We start from the raw sequence: 18827 nt of genomic DNA, 5'->3' as shown, positions 1-18827 counted from the left end.
CCATTGAACTTGTTGGGTCTCCCCACCCCCACCCATACCAACATGTAGGTGTCTTAAACAAAAATAGACAATAAACAAAAGTTTAATAGGATGCTTAAAATATTTGAGTGTATTATTATGATGGCTATTTTCTCATTCCATTATATCTGAGTTCTAAACATAGCTGCTTGAATTGACTCCCTTCCTCTCCAAGCTTCGTTGCTAATTAACTGATAGGCATTGAGAATACAGTGTGTGTGAAACTTGTCATTTCAGTCCTGCTAGTTTTGCAGAGTTTGGGCTGTGCCTTCCTCTTCTAGAAACCTTTGTTTGCTCAAAGAGAAGCAGGAAAATACCGATTGCCTTATTTTAGTATAGGATTAAAATACATGTGGCAAGGACCTCATGGGGCCCAGCTGTTGGCTGGGTTTTCAATACAAATAGAGAAGAAGAATGTTTGCTACCTCTTTGAAAAATAAAGGCACTGTGCTCTTTTGCTGTATGAAGGAAACAGCTGCCAAGATTTGATCTTTGAAGAATGGTGAGACATAAATGAGGCCTTGACTCTCTTAGTTATGGATTTGTCTTATTAAACATTCTTATAATGGGCACAAATTAAGGCTTCATAAGCCATAGGACACTGCTTATTTCTGTTCCGTAAGTATGGGTTACCAAGAGGAAAAGAATGTTCTTTCATGCCTGGCACCAGTTGGTTCAGTTCAGAATTTCAGTCCCATTTGTTGGAGTGGCTACTTGAAGACAGATATGAGAAGACCCAAGATATTGAAGCTCAGCTGCTTTAGTGGAGATTGAAATGTGGTTCCAGCAGTTATGCTTTTTGTTTGTCTAATGTCAGCTAAATTCTGTCCTTTGTTATTTGCAGTTCTTTTTTTTTTTTTTAATTGTTATTTGCAGTTCTTAACATTCTGAAATACAAGCAGTGGAGTTTCATAGGATTTTACTTCTTGGTGGGGCAGGGTTACTTCTTAATAGACTTTCTTGTTGGGGTATGGATTTTAAAACTGATATAGATTAGAAGTTATTTTCAAAGGCAAAGAAAATTAGTGGAAAATGCAAGATCACTTAAATCTTCATATACCATTGTGTAGTGTGTTTGTTAAATTTGAAAAGTCTGCACCTCCATTATCGTACAGTGTCAGAGGTCAGATGATTTGATCTCTGCCTTCCACTGGCTGAGATGACCAAGTGTAAGTGACGGAACACACTGCTTGTAGTTCCTCATAACTCCTGCAGTTTTCTGATGCGGCCTTCCTGGTGTAGAGATTCCTTAAAGGGCCTGTGAGATGGGCTGGGTTAAGAAAAGAAAAGGAGAGGGCGCCTGGGTGGCTCAGTTGGTTAAGCGACTGCCTTCGGCTCAGGTCATGATCCTGGAGTCCCGGGATCGAGTCCCGCATCGGGCTCCCTGCTCGGCGGGGGGCCTGCTTCTCCCTCTGACCCTCCCCCCTCTCATGTGGTCTCTCTCTCTCATTCTCTCTCAAATAAATAAATAAAATCTTAAAAAAAAAAAAAAGGAGAGTCATTCGCAGAGCTAGTGCATATCACAGAGGTAATGATAGCAATGGCACTTCCCTTTTTCTGACCGTGAGTAAGTGGTGGCAGAGTTCAGAAGGTCTCTTACAAACAGAGGTGTGCTAAACTGCACTAGACCCACAAATAAGCTGGCCAATCACTGAAACCATGCTCTAGTGGATTGAATCTTCAAGTTTCTTTTCCCTTTCCCCTGCCTCATATGGGACACTTACTCTTCCAGCCTAGTTTCACATGAACATTGAGAGGTCTTTTTTGCCCCACCAGTATGCATGAAATGAATGGAAAGGAAAGTTTTGCTCGTGCTCTTCCTGCGATCCAAGATAGTAAATGCAAGACTGTAAGGAGTGGGGTCATCTTTTCCAAAGGATAGGGACTAAATGAGCTTTTTAGTGCGAAGCAAGGTGGCAGCGCCTCTCATCTAAACTCTGGCTCTGGTCCTCCTGGTTTTGGGGGAACAGCCCAGTCCTTCTTACAGTCCTTGCCCTTTTGCTTTGGAATGGTGCCCATCAGTGAGGCATGTATAATCATCTGATTGAAAAGCCTCTTCTGAGAGACCTTGGTGCTTTTTAAATGTTACTGAACTGGTTTTCCATTCAGCACCAACCAGCCTGTGTTGGTGGATTTTGGACGCACCTAGGGGCTTAATGACTTCTGTGCTTTTCTCTCAGTTGCTTTGGAACCGTACTACTTTGAGATTCCCCGAGCTACACTGATCTTTATGTGTCATTACTTCATGGCATTGATTAAAAATGTTTTGTAGTCATTTTCTTCGTATAAAGATGTGCTTCAGGTTTCATTTGAAAGCAAAAACGATAAGAGGAGGGCTGCAGGAGAGAAGCGGGAGGACTGAGTGCATCTGTTAGCACTGACTCCGCCTAGCCCTAGAGCATAATGATGCAGATTTAGATTAATTATGCAGCTGTTCTGAAATTTTACTCATTAAGCACCCTTAATCTGAATTCTTGTGTGCTCTTGCTGGAATGATACTGTCTTATTTAATGATGACATTGTCAATTTGCTTAGTGTGCTCAGAAATAACATTTCCAGGGGCGGCCGGGTAGCTCAGTTGGTTAAGCTTCTGCCTTTGGCTCAGATCATGATCCCGGGGTCCTGGGATCGAGCCCCGCCTCAGGCTCCCTGCTCAGCGGGGAGCCTGCTTCTCCCTCTCCCTCTGCCACTACCCCCATTTGTGCTCTCTCTCTCTGTCAGGTGAATAAATAAAATCTTAAAGAGTAACGTGATATTAACCAATCTGAAGACAAGGGGCTGGTTATAGAAAGATGGTACCTGGCAACAGAGTTGCAAAACGTGTGAAATAATTGATCTTTGAAAGATATGAGCTATAATTATGGTGTTAGAGGGACTTCAAAATTAAACATCAGCTATGCACTTACTGTTTTCTTTCTAGGTGCATGCTATTACGATGCTAATCAGTCTATGTATGTGTTTGGAGGCTGTACCCAGAGCAGCTGCAATGCTGCCTTCAATGACCTCTGGAGACTTGACCTAAATAGCAAAGAGTGGATCCGACCTTTGGCTTCAGGTAAGAAATAAAATGCTGATCTTTGCCCTCTTACCAGGTAACTCCCTTTGCATGGTAATTCTATCCGGCTGTTTTGGTGTTGGTCTCTGGTACTGGGGCCCCAGGCCCTTTGTCAAATCTGCTGTGTAAATGCCAAAAGTAATGTGTTTGTATAAGGTCTTTGAAAAAAAAAACACTTTATCCTGACTCTTGGTGCCCTGCCAGAATTGCTGTACTACTGTGTGAATTCACCTGTGTGGTTTTCTCAAGTGCTTGCACTGGTGTGACACGCTTTCTGGTATGAAGTTGAAGTAAGAGCAGAAACACAGCATTGTGAGAACTATAGTTGACTGACAGAGCTGTTGTCCCAGGGCTAAGATCTCTGAATGAGCATCTTTTGTTGTCTCCAGCTCAGATATTTGGGGAGTGTATGGAACATGCCTCTACCGGTTACTCTTAACTCAGGAGTGTGGGAAGATTCTCGATAGGTGCATTCCTGCACAGTCCCACTATGCCACAATTTTAGCAAAAAGAAACTGTTTTCTCCTTTTTGACCTAACCTTTCTTGGGGCGGGTGGGGGATTTGTTTTGGCACTCTTGAGGCAGGACAATTTGAAAAGGCATAACCATAAGATTGAAGGAGCTGGTGTGATGGAGAAATAGAGTCTACTGAGCATAAAGTACTCTACTAGATTTGTTGGCAAGCTTTTCCCAGACATTCATTTGGTTTTTCAAGGTCAAGAATTCACACTAGGACTAAGGAAACTGAGGTTTTCCTTGAGTAGATGCTTTACTTATTTAGGTCTTGATTTACTACTTTGATTACTAGATGGGGAGTGACTTGGTATAGTAGAAAGGGCCCTGAGTTTCATTTCCTGGCATAATAGCCAGTTCTCCATATATCTGTGAACAGGTGACTGCATCTCTCTGGGACAAATATGGAGTAGGACTAGATGATTCTATTTTCCAGTGAGTTGGGAAGGCTAGTTTATGCTTCCCTTTTTTTGTGTAATGACTGCTATGAATATCTAGGCCAGGGACTTAAAACCGTTTTGTGAGATGAAGCTGTATTTTGCTCCCCCAAAGCTGTAAGCTCCTATTCCTTCCCCTGCAGTAAGCAAACATAGGAGGCAGGAGCCTACTGATAGCAGGTACTCACAGGTGGGGTTGGGGTTTGCATAGATGAAATTCTTTATTAAAATCATTAAAAAGATGACCAAGTGTTAATCTTTTAAAAATTTTGGAAGTTGGTACTATTTTAGGGCCCTCAGAATTGTGTACTTTGGAGAGTTTCCTTTTCTGTCCCTTTGTCCCCTGTTGCACTTTGTGCAATACTGATTAATATTTGGAAATGTAGACTATCTCTTCAGCTTAAGCATCCTGTTGCCACTGTACTTGGTGTCCAGGTCCCATTTCAGAGCAGCTTTGATTATTCCAATCACAAAATACTAATACTCTTCCTCTATTTTGTAACCAAGCTTTATGCCTTTGATAATTTGAACTAAGCACTGCTCTTTCTTCTAGAAGTGAAGCTCTGGACTGTGGGACCTTCATAACCCATTGCTAACTACTGTGCTTATTTTCCCTTATTTCTCCCTGTAAGGTAGACATGGGACTTCTTTTTTTTAAACCACTAAGACTGTGTTTTGAAGTATCAGAGAAATAACTGACTTTAAAAATACAATGTCAGGGGCTCTGGGTGGCTCTGTTGGTTAAGTATCCAGCTCTTGTGGTTTTGTCTGAGGTCATGATCTCACAGTCATGGGATTGAGCCCCATATCAGGATCCGTGCTCGGTGGGGAATCTGCTTGAGATTCTGTCTCTCCCATTCCCTCTCCCCCACTCTTGTGCACCCGCATGCGCACGCTCTCTCTCTCAAATAAAAATCTTTCAAAAAAATAAAATAAAAAATAAAAATACAAAGTTAGACTATTTCCTTTTATAAAACATAGAAACTCCTCAAGGCTTAATTTTCTAACAAAGCGTCTCGAAGAATCTGCTGGCCACTTCACTCTAATCTACAATTAAAGCCTAGCTTTAAAGGGGGAAAAACAGCTATTTGAAATGTCTACTTTTTAAACAAACAAACAAGCACTAGCTTTTAATAAAGAATGCTATGAGGGGTGCCTGAGTGGCTCAGTCGTTAAGCGTCTGCCTTCGGCTCAGGTTATGGTCCCAGGGTCTTGGGATCGAGTCCCGCATCAGGCTCCCTCTCGGCCGGGAGCCTGCTTCTCCCTCTCCCCCTGCTTGTGTTCCCCCTCTCGCTGTGTCTCTCTCTGTCAAAAAATAAATAAAATCTTAAAAAAAAAACAACTATGAGATTCTCCTTCAGGCAGAAATCCCATGGGAAGATTGCCTGAGGAAATATTTCTGTCTGCTGTCATGAGTCCCAACCAAAATTACTTTGTAACAAACATCAGTGAGTCTTTCTGAACAAAACACAGTTGTTGATGTGCCTTGGTGTGCCTGACGCACCCATTTTAGTGCTTGGAGGTGGGTAGGTTGGAAGGTGGCTGAAGCCTCCGGAGGGTGCCTGCCACCCTTTGGTGTCAGCTGTGAAGTCTTCTCACATGTGAGCATTTGTCAGCAGTAAGTTTTCAAAGCAATAGCCTAAACAGGGTTCAGTCTTTGGGAAAGTGTAGTGGTACGAAGAAGAGCATCAGACAAGCAGGAGGGGGCAGTTTCATTTGGAGTGGAGAGTCTTTCTGGAGAGTGCTGCTGCATCAGGTGTCTTTTTCCTTGTTTATTTGCTGATAGTGCAGGTGAGACTGGAGCCTTCTCATTTTGAGTGGTGTCCTAACCCACTCAGGCTGCCATAGCAAAGTAACATGGACTAGGGGCTTAAACAACACTTTATTTCTCATGGTTCTGGAGGCTGGGAGTCCAAAGTCACAGTGCTGGTGAGGGCTGTCTTACTGGCTTTCAGGCAGCTGCCTTCTTGCTCTGTCCTCACCTGGCAGAGGTAGAGTTCTGGTGTCTCATCCTCTTTTTATAAGAGCACTAGTCCCATTATAAAGGCCTCAACCTTATAACTTCATTAAATCTGATTCTCTCCCAAAGGTTCCATCTCCAAAGGCCATCACATTGGTGTTAGGGCTTCAACATACGAATTTTGATAGGACACAATTCAGTCCATAGCCATTGGAATTAATGTGACTTGCCCCTGAAACCTTGTTAGTTCGTTTTGAAATGATGTAAGTGCTCCATCTGGAGGGAGCATGGTAGTGACCAGTGTTAGAATGACAGCTCTCATGGCTGAGTGAGACCTTGGGAGGCCTGGCTGGCTCAGTCGGTAGAACATGTGACTCTTGATCTCAGGGTTGTGAGTTCTAGCCCCACATTGGGTGTGGAGCCTACTTAACAAACAAACAAACAAACGGGCGCCTGGGTGGCTCAGTCGGTTGGGCGTCTGCCTTTGGCTCAGGTCATGATCCCAGGGTCCTCGGATCGAACCCCGTGTCAGGCTCCGGGTCAGCGGGGAGCCTGCTTTTCCCTCTCCTCCCTGCTTTCGCTATCTCTCTCTCTCTCAAATAAAATCTTAAAAAACACACACACACACACAAAACAGCTGAGTGAGACTTACTACAGCTACACCTACCTACAGCTGCTGCTTCTCAGGCATTTCCAGTGAGGTACCTCCTCCTCCCTTTACAGCTAATATTGTAGCCCCTCCTCTCATGAAGCTTATATTGTATTGGGGGAGAAACAAAAACAAAGTATGAAGAAAACAAGGAATGAGATAGAATAAGAGGGGAAGAGCTACTTTAAACAGGAGGCAACATTCTTTGCTGAGATTTGAAGGATGAAGAGAGAGTGAGACCAGCATGTGCAAAGACCCTGGGACAGCAAAGAATAGGACATATTGGAGGACCTGAAAGCAGACCTTTGTGGATGTAGCGTGATGAGCAAGGAGTAGAGTGGTGGAGATGGAGTTGAGATTAGACAGGAGGCAATTCATTCCCACCCCAAGGTCTGGGAGATTTTGAAATTTTAAGCAGAGGAATATTATCCAATTTACATTTTAAAGAACACTTTTGCTGCCATTTAGGAAATGGATTGAAGAAGTCACAAGAACAAAACAGAGACCGGCTAGGAGGCCATCACAGTTGGTATGGGTGAGAAGAGGTGATGACTTGGACTAGAGTCCTAGTGGTAGAGAGAAAGGGAAGCATATGAATTTGAGCTGAAATTTTATAATAAAGTCAACAGGACTTCTTGGTGGATTGGCTCTGCGAGGGTGAGAGGGTTAGTCAAGGCTGACTTAGGTTTCAGGTTTGGCAGCTAGGTAGATAGTGGGCCCATTTGCTAAAATGGAGAATAAATATTTGGAAGAAGTTTAAGTTTTGATTTTTTTATACATTTAAGGGGTGGTATCCCATAATTAGTTGTTGTGAGAGTTTGACATTTAAAATAGAGTGCCTGCCTTCCCTTAAATGACGCCATAACCCTTCCTTTTGTTTGGTTAATTCTACTCTCATCCTTCATTTGTTCTGACAGCAAATATTTATGGATTTCCTACTCTGTGTCTGGTATTGTTTCAGATGCTAGGGATACATGAATGAATAAAACAGACAAAAATCCCACTCGTAATGGAGATCAAATCCAAATGAGGGAAGACAGATATTTAAAACGACAAATAATGTTGGGCACCTGGGTGGCTCAGTCGGTTGAGTGTCTGACTTTGGTTTGGGTCATGATCTTGGGGACCTGGGATTGAGCCCCATGTTGGGCTCTGTGCTCAGCGGGGAGGCTGCTTGTCCCTCTCCCACTGCCCCTCCCCCGCTTACCCTTGTGCACAGTCTATCTCAAATAAATAAAATCTTTTAAAAAAATAATAAATGACAATATAATATAATATGTTAGAAGATGATTAAGCTACTGAAGTGAAATGATAGCATGGTTAAGGGGGTCAGGGATAGGGGGACTACAGCTGGGATGACTAGGGTAGACCTCACGGAGGAGGCAGCATTAGATCAAAGACTTGATTGGGTAAAAGAAGTGAACCAAATGAATATCTAAGGAAACAACATTACAAACAGGGGGAATATCCAGTGCAAAGGTCCAGAGGTAGGAGTGTGCTTGGGACAGTCCAGGGATAATGACAAATCAGTGTGACTAGCATTGGGTGAAGAAAGGAGAGTATACTAGCAGAGGGGGTTGGGCAAATAATGGAGGGAAATGTGTCATACATGTAGGACATCCTGGCTGTTGTAGGGGCTTTTTCACATTTTTTTTGAGTGAAGTGACTGGTCATTTGGGGTTCTGAGAAGACTGTGTAAGAGGACAAGTGTGGCAATGAAGAGGCCAGCTAAGAAGTGGTAGCAATAATCTAAGCGAGAAATGATGGTGACATGGACTAGGGTGTTGTCAGGAAGTTAAGAACTTGATGGATTGGACAGAGGGAACAGGATTTGCCCATGGTTTGGATGTGGAGTATGGAAGATAGAGAGGAGTCAAGGATGGCCCTAGGGATTTTTAGCCTGGGCATTTGAAGGAATGGCATTGCCATTAACTAAGGTGGGTAAGAGTGTGGGTGGTCAAGGTTGGCAAAGGGCAGGAGACGTGAGAAATTCAGTTTGAAACATACTACGTTGAAACACCCATTTGGACATCCAGGTGGAGATGTGTCTGGAGTTCTGGGAGACATGTAGGCTAGAGACATTTGTCTAGATAGTCAAATGGAAGTTATTAGCATATGGATGGATTTAAAACCACGAGGCAGGGTGAGATTGCCAGGGGAGTGAGTAAAGATAGTAGAGGAGGAGGGTAAGTCTGGGACATAGCAATATTTGGAGATCAGGGAGGAGAGGGGGAAACAGCAAAAAACTAGAAAAGGAACACTCAAGGAGGTGGGGGGAAAACCAAGAGAACGTGGCATCTTAGAAGTCACCATACTGGAAAGTGTTTCCAGGAGAGTGGAGATAATCAGCCTGGTCCTACACAGTGAAGAGGTCCAGTCATTTGAGGACTTAGGATTGTCCTTAAAATTAGTAAAGAGTATTTTTGATGAGCGATAAGGATGAAAGCGTATTTGGAAAGGTTTCAAGACAGTGGGAAGAGAGGAATTGGAGACAGGAAGTATAAACTGCATTACAGTTTTTGAAGTTTTGCTGTAAAAGAGAGCAGAGAAATGAGATGCTAAGTGGAGGGGAATGTAGAATTGAGAGGTTTATTTTTAAGATGACAGATTGTATAGCATATTCATGCTGATGGGAATGATCTAGAGAGAGGAATGGGTGTGGATGGAGGGGAAGGATTGTTAGAGCTGTGTCCTCCAGTGGTGAGAAAGGCAGAGGGGTTAGCTGTGGATGGGAGCATTGACCACTTATCCAGAGGAACAGGAAGGGTTGTGTGATTGCAGATGCTGGCGGATGGATAGATGTGGGAACTGGTGGAAGTTCTTACTGATTGCTTTATCACTCAGATAAAATAACTGAGGGTGGGACAGAACAGAAGCCTTTGGAAATCCTGGCGGGTGATTATGAATGTACAGTTGTCTACGTTGTAGTCTTTGCCAGACGGTTCTAGGAAGTTGAATGTTCCACCTTCTGGTGTTGTACTAAGGGAACACCTTAATTCTTTTTTTTTTTTTTTTTTAAAGATTTTATTTATTTATTTGAGACAGAGAGCATGAGAGGGAGGAGGGTCAGAGGGAGAAGCAGACTCCCTGCCGAGCAGGGAGCCCGATGCGGGACTCGATCCAGGGACTCCAGGATCATGACCTGAGCCGAAGGCAGTCGCTCAACCAACTGAGCCACCCAGGCGCCCGGGAACACCTTAATTCTTAATCAGCCTGTGTTTGGTTCCCAAAGCCACTGCACAGTTCTTGGGATAGGTTCTTCAGAAGACTAATGTTTAAACTGCTGTTTCTAAAATACCCGTTCGTCAGACTGAGGCTAATTTTGGCATCTGTTTAATACATAATATCATCAGTCACAGCCTTTTTTGGTTACTTCAAATCACAGTAGAGATTTTCAAGTATACATTTTTATTTATTTTTATTTTTTATTTTTAAAGATTTTATTTATTTATTTGACAGAGAGAGACATAGCGAGAGAGGGAACACAAGCAAGGGGAGTGGGAGAGGGAGAAGCAGACCTCCCGCCGAGCAGGGAGCCCGATGAGGGGCTCGATCCCAGGACCCTGGGATCATGACCTGAGTCGAAGGCAGACGCTTAACGACTGAGCCACCCAGGCACCCCTCAAGCATACATTTTTACACTTAAAATTGGGAGTGTCCTGATTTTTCAAAACTTCTTAAACATTAGCCCATACCCATTTACAAAAGGGGAACAAATTTCAGTGTTCGAATTTTCCACAGGTAGGAGAGTCGGTAACTGTTAGGGGAAGATTTAAAGCCCAGTCTGTCATCTCTGTTAACTAGTCCCGAGCACAGTAGATTTTCCCACTACATTCTCCCCATAGAATCTTCTTGCCCAATAAATCCTTTTGCTTTTCATTTTCTTCCCTGTCAGTCACACATGAAATTCCAATTGACAGCTTATGGTTCGGGACCTTTGTTTTAGAAAACACTCAAGACAGAGATACACAACCGAGCCACGAGCCATGTGTTCTGGTCTTGGCTTTGCCACTCCTGAACCGCTTGCCTCTGAACTTGAAATCCTTAATCACTTCTGCATTCTTTGGGCCTCCATTTCCTTCTTTGTGAAAGAAGAAGAGACAGGATCACTGTTTCTAAAAATCCCATAGCAGATCACTTTTATCCAAGTCATCTAAAAATACTAAAAATAATAGATTCCTCAACCTCATACCAGACTCACCTTATCTCAAGGGGTTGGGGATAGAGTGGTGGATCTTTTTAAAAAAACAGAAAATGTCCTAGTTGATTCTAAACCTAGCTAAATTTGGAAATCCTGGATCCCTACGAAATCTTTTGGCTTTCTCATGTGCAATCTGTGACCTCACTTTGTTATCACAGTCTGTTAGGTGAATGTGTAATATGCAGAGCTGCACTCCCTAACTGTTGTTAAGGAAGGATGGCTGCTCTGTGCTCTTTTTTTTTTTTTTTTCCAGAATTTGCTTTTTTTTTTTTTTTTTTTAAGATTTTATTTATTTATTTGACAGAGAGAGACACAGCGAGAGAGGGAACACAAGCAGGGGGAGTGGGAGAGGGAGAAGCAGGCTTCCCGCAGAGCAGGGAGCCCGATGTGGGACTCGATCCCAGGACCCTGGGATCATGACCTGAGCCGAAGGCAGACGCTTAACGACTGAGCCACCCAGGCGCCCCAATGCTCTGTGCTCTCTTAAACTGCTTCTTTGTAGAAAGAGCTACCTTTTACACCCTGGTTAGTCAGGAGTGGCCTGCTGTCTGAGGAAATGTGTATGGACACCCTTGAGAGGGTTTTGGGGGTGGAATGTTGGTGGTCTCAGATTATTTAAACATACTATCTAACCTTCAAACCAACCCAGTTAGGTTGGCACTACTATTATCCCCATTTTACAGATGAGGAAACTGAAGCTCAGAAAGTCACCTAGTAATTTACCTAAGATCACACAGCCAATAAATGATGGAGCAGTGATTGAAACCCAAGATTTTGCCTCTAAAGTCTGTGTTCTTTTACTCTTGTCATGCTGTGAGTAGTTTTCTTTTTTCTTTTTTTTCTTTTAAAGATTTTATTTATTCATTTGAGACACAGAGAGAGAGAGAGAGAGCAGGGGGAGAGGCGGAGGAAGAGGGAGAAACAGGCTCCCTGCTGAGCCAGGAGCCCGACGTGGGGCTCGATCCCAGGACCCTAGGATCATGACCTGAGCTGAAGGCAGACGCTTAACCAACTGAGCCACCCAGGCGCCCCTAGTTTTATTTTTTCTATAATTTATTTCACGTTACCTGTTTTTTAAAAACTTTTTAAATAGACTTTTTATTTTAGAATAGAACAGAGTTCCCATATACCCACACCCAGCTTTTCCTATTGTTAATATCTTGCATTAGTATAATACATTTCTGACAATGAATGAACCAGTACTGATACATTATTATTAAATAAAAAGTCCCTACTTTACTCTGATTTCTTTATTATTTTAAAAAATATTTTATTTATTTGAGAGAGTGAGAGAGCACAAATGGGGGAGTGGCAGAGGGAGGGAGAAGCAGACTCCCGCTGAGCAGGGAGCCAGACTCGGGGCTCGATCCCAGGACCCCAAGATCATGACCTGAGCCAAAGGCAGACACTTAACCCATTTAGCCACCCAGGTGCCCCCTTATTATTATTTTTTTAATCTAAAGTCTTTTATCTGTTCCAAGATCCCATCTTAGGATACATTACATTTAGTCTTTATGTCTCCTTAGATTCCTCCTGGCTATGACAGTTTCTCAGACTTTCCTTGTTTGATGATCTTGACAGTTTTGAGGAGTACTGTCAGTCCATTTTGTGGACTGTCATTCGGTTTGGGTTTGTCTGAGGTCTTTCTAACGGTTAGATTAGAGTTACGGGGTTTTTTTTTTTTAAATTTATTTATTAGAGAAAGGGGGGAGTGGTAGAGGGAGAAGCAGGCTTCCCGCAGAGCACAGAGCCCAGTGCGGGGCTCGATCCCAGGACCCTGAGATCATGACCCGAGCTGAAGGCAGACGCTTAACCGACTGAGCCACCCAGGCACCCCGAGTTAACGGGGTTTGAGGAGGAACCGCCACAGCAGTAGAGCATCCTTCTCATCACATGCTATCAAGAGAACATATTATGAACATGGTTTATTGCTTTTGATAACCTTGATCACCTGGCTGGGATGGTGTATCTTAGATTGCTCTTCTGTAAAATTTTTCTTTTTTCTTTTTTTTTGCCCTTTCTTAAAAATTATTTTTTCAGGGCGCCTGGGTGGCTCAGTCGTTAAGCGTCTGCCTTCGGCTCAGGTCATGATCCCAGGGTCCTGGGATCGAGTCCCACATCGGGCTCCCTGCTCTGCGGGAAGCCTGCTTCTCCCTCTCCCACTCCCCCTGCTTGTGTTCCTGCTCTCACTATCTCTCTCTCTGTCAAATTAATAAATAAAATCTTTAAAAAAAAATTATTTTTTCAGGGCACTGGATGGCTCAGTTGGTTAAGCGTCCAACTCTTGATCTCAGCTCAGGTCTTGATCTCAGGGTTGTGAGTTCAAGCCCTATGTTGGGCTCCATGCCAGGCATGGAGCCTACTTAAAAAAAAAAATTTTTTTTTTCTAGTTTATTTTTCTTTTCCTGTGATTCCCTTTATTTGTAGTTGTCCTTGGTCCTTGATCTTCCATGGAATTTGGGGGGAATAACTAAGCTATCTGGCTGTTATGTCTATCATCAGAGTCAGGAAAGGATAATGAGCAGAGGGTGTGTCATTTGAAGAAAAATTTTCAAAGCTTAGGAAATTTTTAAATATCAACATGACTTTTTTTTTTTTTTTTTTTTTTTTAAAGATTTTTTATTTATTTATTTGAGACAGAGAGAATGAGAGAGAGAGAGCACATGAGAGGGGGAGGGTCAGAGGGAGAAGCAGACTCCCCGCCGAGCAGGGAGCCCGATGTGGGACTCGATCCAGGGACTCCAGGATCATGACCTGAGCCGAAGGCAGTCGCTTAACCAACTGAGCCACCCAGGCGCCCCTATCAACATGACTTTTTAAAACTTTTTGGTGGGGAGCAGAATGCTGAAGACAACATCTTTTTTATTATGACCTAGCACATCCAGATCTTCCCAGCTACCCAGAGCCAAAAGCTCTACTGGAAATAATTTTGTTTCATTAGGACTGTTCCCTAAATGAATAATAACATCTTCCAAAATCAGTGAGTAATCCAGCAGAAAAACTAGTTTACTTTTGGAGTTGGATAGCAAAAAGAAAGAGTATTGGTCATATCGGTCGTATCAGATGTCTGTGGGAAGGCCAGGATAGCCTTAGAAGCTGGAAAGTTCTGGAACTGTCCAGAAATAACTGCCCAGAGTGTCATTGTTTCTCTTACTATGTAAATGAAACCTTAAAAATTATGCACATAGGGCTCTTGGATCCATTGATGTTTTGCTGTCCTGTGTCTGGTAGAAAAGTTTAGTCTTAGGTTCTCTACTGCCTTTTCCTGAGCCTGTGGTAACGTGTCCAGGAAATGTCAAAACAAGTAAGGGAGTGTGGGACTGATACCTGGCACCAGGTATAACCAAAACAGCTAACCAGGAGAGTCTGTTCTAGAAAAGATCACACAGTCCTTTCCTCGGTGTAGGTCCCAGGTGTCAGTGTTAACATTGAAATAGCTGAATGTGGAATTTTAAAAATAATGTATTAGTGTACTTACTCACAGGCATTAGATTCTGCTTTTTAGTATTGTTTTGCATCTAAACACTTTATACATTTTTTTAAATTACCATTATATGCAGATGTGTTCTGAGAATGCCAGTTCTGTGGAGATGAGAGAGAGGTGGATGCTTATCAACTGGTAAATATCGGACCATGTAACAAGAGGACACATATTCCTTTCAAATACACTCCAAGCTTCTGTTCTCTGTTCTGAAAACAGGTCATTAGGGGTGCCTGGGTGTCTCAGTTGGTGAAGTGTCTGCCTTTGGCTCCGGTCATGATCCCAGGGGCCTGGGATCAAGTCCTGCATTGGGCTCCCTGCTCAACGGGGAGTCTGCTGGTCCCTCTCCCTCTGCCTGCCTGCCCCCCCACTACCCCCTATCAAATAAATAAACAAAATCTTAACAAAGACAGAGGGAGAGAATTCTGGGCTTTCATATCTGCGCACTGTTATCCTGTCTGCCTACCATCTTGACAAGCAGTTTTTGGTTGCTCTTGGGTTTCCTGTGCAGTAAAACTCTCAGACCATCTAGTGTTCCTGTTTTTCTCAGGTATCCACATAACCTCCCCTCCCCCCAACAGCACTTGATGTGTTATGAGCACAGTAAACTTCATTTTGCATGATGCTTTATCCCTATGTATCTCAGTTGCTATATAGATTTACTGATTTTACTTTGTGTCCTGAATGAAATTGCAGAAGGCTAATCTTATGTGGGGGGAACACAGAAGATACTATCCTAGAGTCGTTCCTGACTCCTGCCGTATGGATGACACTATTGGTTTTTAGGACACTCAGCAATGCCTTGTACCAGCTCCTGCCCAGTGCATATTATTTGGTTGTTTATTCTCTATACAGTCAGGATTGGTTCAGTTTCTCAAGCTTTCTAGCTCTTGTAACTTTGAGAAGATTTGTAAAGGTTCTATTGGGTGGTCTTTCTTGGTGGGCGAGGGTTGTGATGGGTCATTTATTAACTTGAAATATCAGCAAATCCTTGGATGCTACCGTACCCTTTCAAAGCTTAGAAGCTACCTCCCATCTCTTTGGGAAATGAACTCCTGAACTGTTGCTTTAATGAATCCTACTTTTCACACAAGCAGTGCCCCGGATAATTTCCTTTGTTCCATAATTCTCTCTAGAAGTGGTTATGGGCTATGGATTTTATATTTGATTTGTTGGCTTTTATGCTGTGTTCCTTTTTTGCCTTCTTTCCCATTTTAGTAAGGTTTCTGAAATCCATTGCCCAATCTTTTTTTTTTTTTTTAATTTTATTTATTTATTTGACAGAGACACAGTGAGAGAGGGAACACAAGCAGGGGGAGTGGGAGAGGGAGAAGCAGGCTTCCCGCGGAGCAGGGAGCCCGATGTGGGGCTTGATCCCAGGACCCTGGGATCATGACCTGAGCTGAAGGCAGACACTTAACGACTGAGCCACCCAGGCGCCCCATCCATTGCCCAATCTTAAAATGTTTCTTGCTGTTTGTTTGATTTACATGTGTGAGTTATAGCATGATTGCATTTTATTTGAGGAGTATGTTCTTGAAGACCTCACATAATGAATTTTCTGGCAGTGGATCAGTGGTCTTTCTGTTTACTGGTTAAAGCGGTGGGTGATGCCATGTGACAGTGGCATAAACATGGTTGATAGTTCACCCTGTCAGCTCAGACATTAGCTGTTCTTTTTTTCTTAACGATACTTTTTTAAGACGTAATTTATATATAGTAAAATGAACAAATCTTAAGTACACAGCTCCGATTTGTAAAAGCATGTATACAGGGATGCCTGGGTGGGGTGGCTCAGTCGGTTGAAGGTCCAACTCTTGATTTCAGCCCAGGTCGTGATCTCAGAGTCCTGGGATTGAGCCCTGCGTCAGGCTCCGCACTTCGCACTCAGCAGGAAGTCTGCTTGAGGTTCTCTCTCTCCCTCTCCCCCCACCACTCTGTTTCTCAAATAAATCTTAAAAAAAAAAAAATATGTAGGGGTCAGTTGGTTAAGTCCCTGACTCTTGATTTCAGTTCAGGTGATCTCAGGGTTGTAAGATCAAGCCCCACGTCAGGCTCTGTGCTGGGCGTGGAGCCTGCTTAAGATTTTCTCTCTCTCCCTTCCCCTCTGCCCCTCTCCCAACACATGTGTGCTCTCTTAAAAAAAAAAATTGAGGGGTGCCTGGGTGGCTTAGTCATTAAGCGTCTGCCTTCGGTTCTGGTCATGATCCCGGGGTCCTGGGTCGAGCCCCATATCAGGCTCCCTGCTCGGCAAGGAGCCTGCTTCTCCCTCTCCCTCTGCCCCTGCTTGTGTTCCCTCTCTCGCTGTCTCTCTCTGTCAAATAAATAAATAAAATCTTTTTAAAAATTGAATAAATAGGGACACCTGGGTGGCTCAGTCGGTTAAGTGTCTGCCTTCGGCTCAGGTCATGATCCCAGGGTCCTGGGATTGAGCCCCGCATCGGGATCCCTGCTCCGCGGGAAGCCTGCTTCTCCCTCTCCCACTCCCCCTGCTTGTGTTCCCTCTCTCGCTGTGTCTCTCTCTGTCAAATAAATAAATAAAATCTTTAAAAAAAATAAAATGAAATAAATAAATAAAAGTTGAATAAATAAATAAAACTCATTAAAAAAAAAGTGTATACAGCCATGTGATTATCACCCAGGTCAAGATACAAAATACTTCTATCACTTCAGAAAGTTCCCTCATGCCTTTTCCTATCAATACCACTCCCCACAGAGGTAACCACCTTTTGACTTCTAAGTGATTTGAGATTCATCTTGGTTTGTTTGAGATTCATCTGTGTGGTTGCATTTACCAGTGGTTTTTCCTTTTCATTGCTCTGAGTGTTCCATAACGTGAATATACTACTGTTTTTTTTTTTAACCCATCCTCCTGTTGATGGATACTTGGGTTATTTCTATTTTGAATATAGTTACAGTTAACATTCTCATATAAGTTTGTGGACATATCATTCATTTCTTACTTACTTAAGACCCACTTACCAACTTTAAGAAATATTCTAGGGGCGGCGCCTGGCTGGCTCAGTCGGTAGGGCATGTGACTCTTGATCTCGGGATTGTCAGTTCGAGCCCACACTGGCTGTGGAAATTACTTAAAAATAATAATAATAAAAATCTTTAAAAAAAGAAAAGGAATATTCTAGATATGGTGAGTATCCCAGAGAGTCCTATGTTCGCTTAGTCCTGCTCTAAGTAGGAAGATCTGATGATGTAACTAAGTATTATAGAGGGTTGGGGAGGAACGACTGCTTGTCTAATAATTAAAGATACTGCTCATAGTGAGGGCCTCCCCACCGAAAGTGATGGGAAGAATGTGTTGGAAGAGGGAGGGAGGCTGGTTGGTAACACCATTAAGAGCTTGGTTTTTGTGCAAGGCAGACACAGGTTTGCCTCAGATCTCTGTTGCTCAGTAACTGGCAACCTTAAATGGGTTATTTAACATCTCATTTGTCTTACCTTTTTTTTTTTTTTTTTAAAGATTTTATTTATTTGGCAGAGAGAGACACAGCGAGAGAGGGAACACAAGCAGGGGGAGTGGGAGAGGGAGAAGCAGGCTTCCCGCTGAGCAGGGAGCCCGATGCGGGGCTCGATCCCAGGACCCTGGGATCATGACCTGAGCCGAAGGCAGAGGCTTAACGACTGAGCCACCCAGGCGCCCCTTGCCTTACCTTTAGAGTAGAGATGGTAATACCTACCTTTCCTAGTTTCTATTCAGATTTTATCCCATACGGTATTCAGCTGGAGAAGGGATATAGAATCTGATGAAGTTGACACCTTTACATATACTGAAGTACTAGCTATGGAGTGGGGAGTAGTCAGAAGTTATCCTCAAGTTCCCAGAGCTTGAAAAGCGGTTGCATTCATCTGTCTGTATTCCTTTTCATGCCTTTATTTATTGAGCATGTATGGCCGGTGCTGTCCTAGCTCTACAGCAGGTACAGGTGTGAACAAGATGCAGGGCCTGTCGGGGACAGACAGTAAACCAGTCAGTGCATACAGAGAACATAAAGCACTAAGAAGAGAATGACTGGTGGTTGCAGACAGCAGACAGCATGTTTAAAATAAGTTATAGGGGCGCCTGTGTGGCTCAGTCACACAGAAGTCCCAAAGAAGGCCACGCCTGTGCATCTGACTCTTGATTTCAGCTCAGGTCATGATCTTAGGTCGTGGGGTCGAGCCCCGTGTCAGACTCTGCTCAACACGGAATCCGCTTGTCGCTCTCCCTCTGCTCCTCCCCCTGCTCTTCTCTCTCTCTCTCAAATAAATAAATAAAATCTTTTTTTTTTTTTCAATTTCTGAAGCAAAAGCTCTTTATTTTTTTTTTTTAATTTTTTTTTTTTATTCTTATGTTAATCCCCATACATTACATCATTAGTTCTAGATGAAGTGTTCCATGATTCATTGTTCGTGCACAACACCCAGTGCTCCATGCAGAACGTGCCCTCCTCAATACCCACCACCAGGCCAACCCATCCTCCCACCCCCCTCCCCTCTAGAACCCTCAGTTTGTTTT

The 18827-nt window shown here is 43.3% G+C and overlaps 1 protein-coding gene across 1 annotated transcript in view; it reads left to right on the top strand.

The window, feature by feature from the left end:
• FBXO42 (F-box protein 42) overlaps positions 1-18827 on the top strand; it is a 108922-nt gene that overhangs the window by 68973 nt on the left and 21122 nt on the right. The window contains exon 4 of the mRNA XM_006737729.3: positions 2939-3073. Within this exon, the coding sequence (XP_006737792.1) occupies positions 2939-3073 (135 nt within the window). The remainder of the gene's footprint in view (positions 1-2938; positions 3074-18827) is intronic.

Source organism: Leptonychotes weddellii, chromosome 4 (assembly GCF_054177405.1).
Source record: "Leptonychotes weddellii isolate Sample4059 chromosome 4, ASM5417740v2, whole genome shotgun sequence".
NCBI lineage: Eukaryota > Metazoa > Chordata > Mammalia > Carnivora > Phocidae > Leptonychotes > Leptonychotes weddellii.
This window is presented reverse-complemented; position numbering and strand designations above follow the sequence as displayed.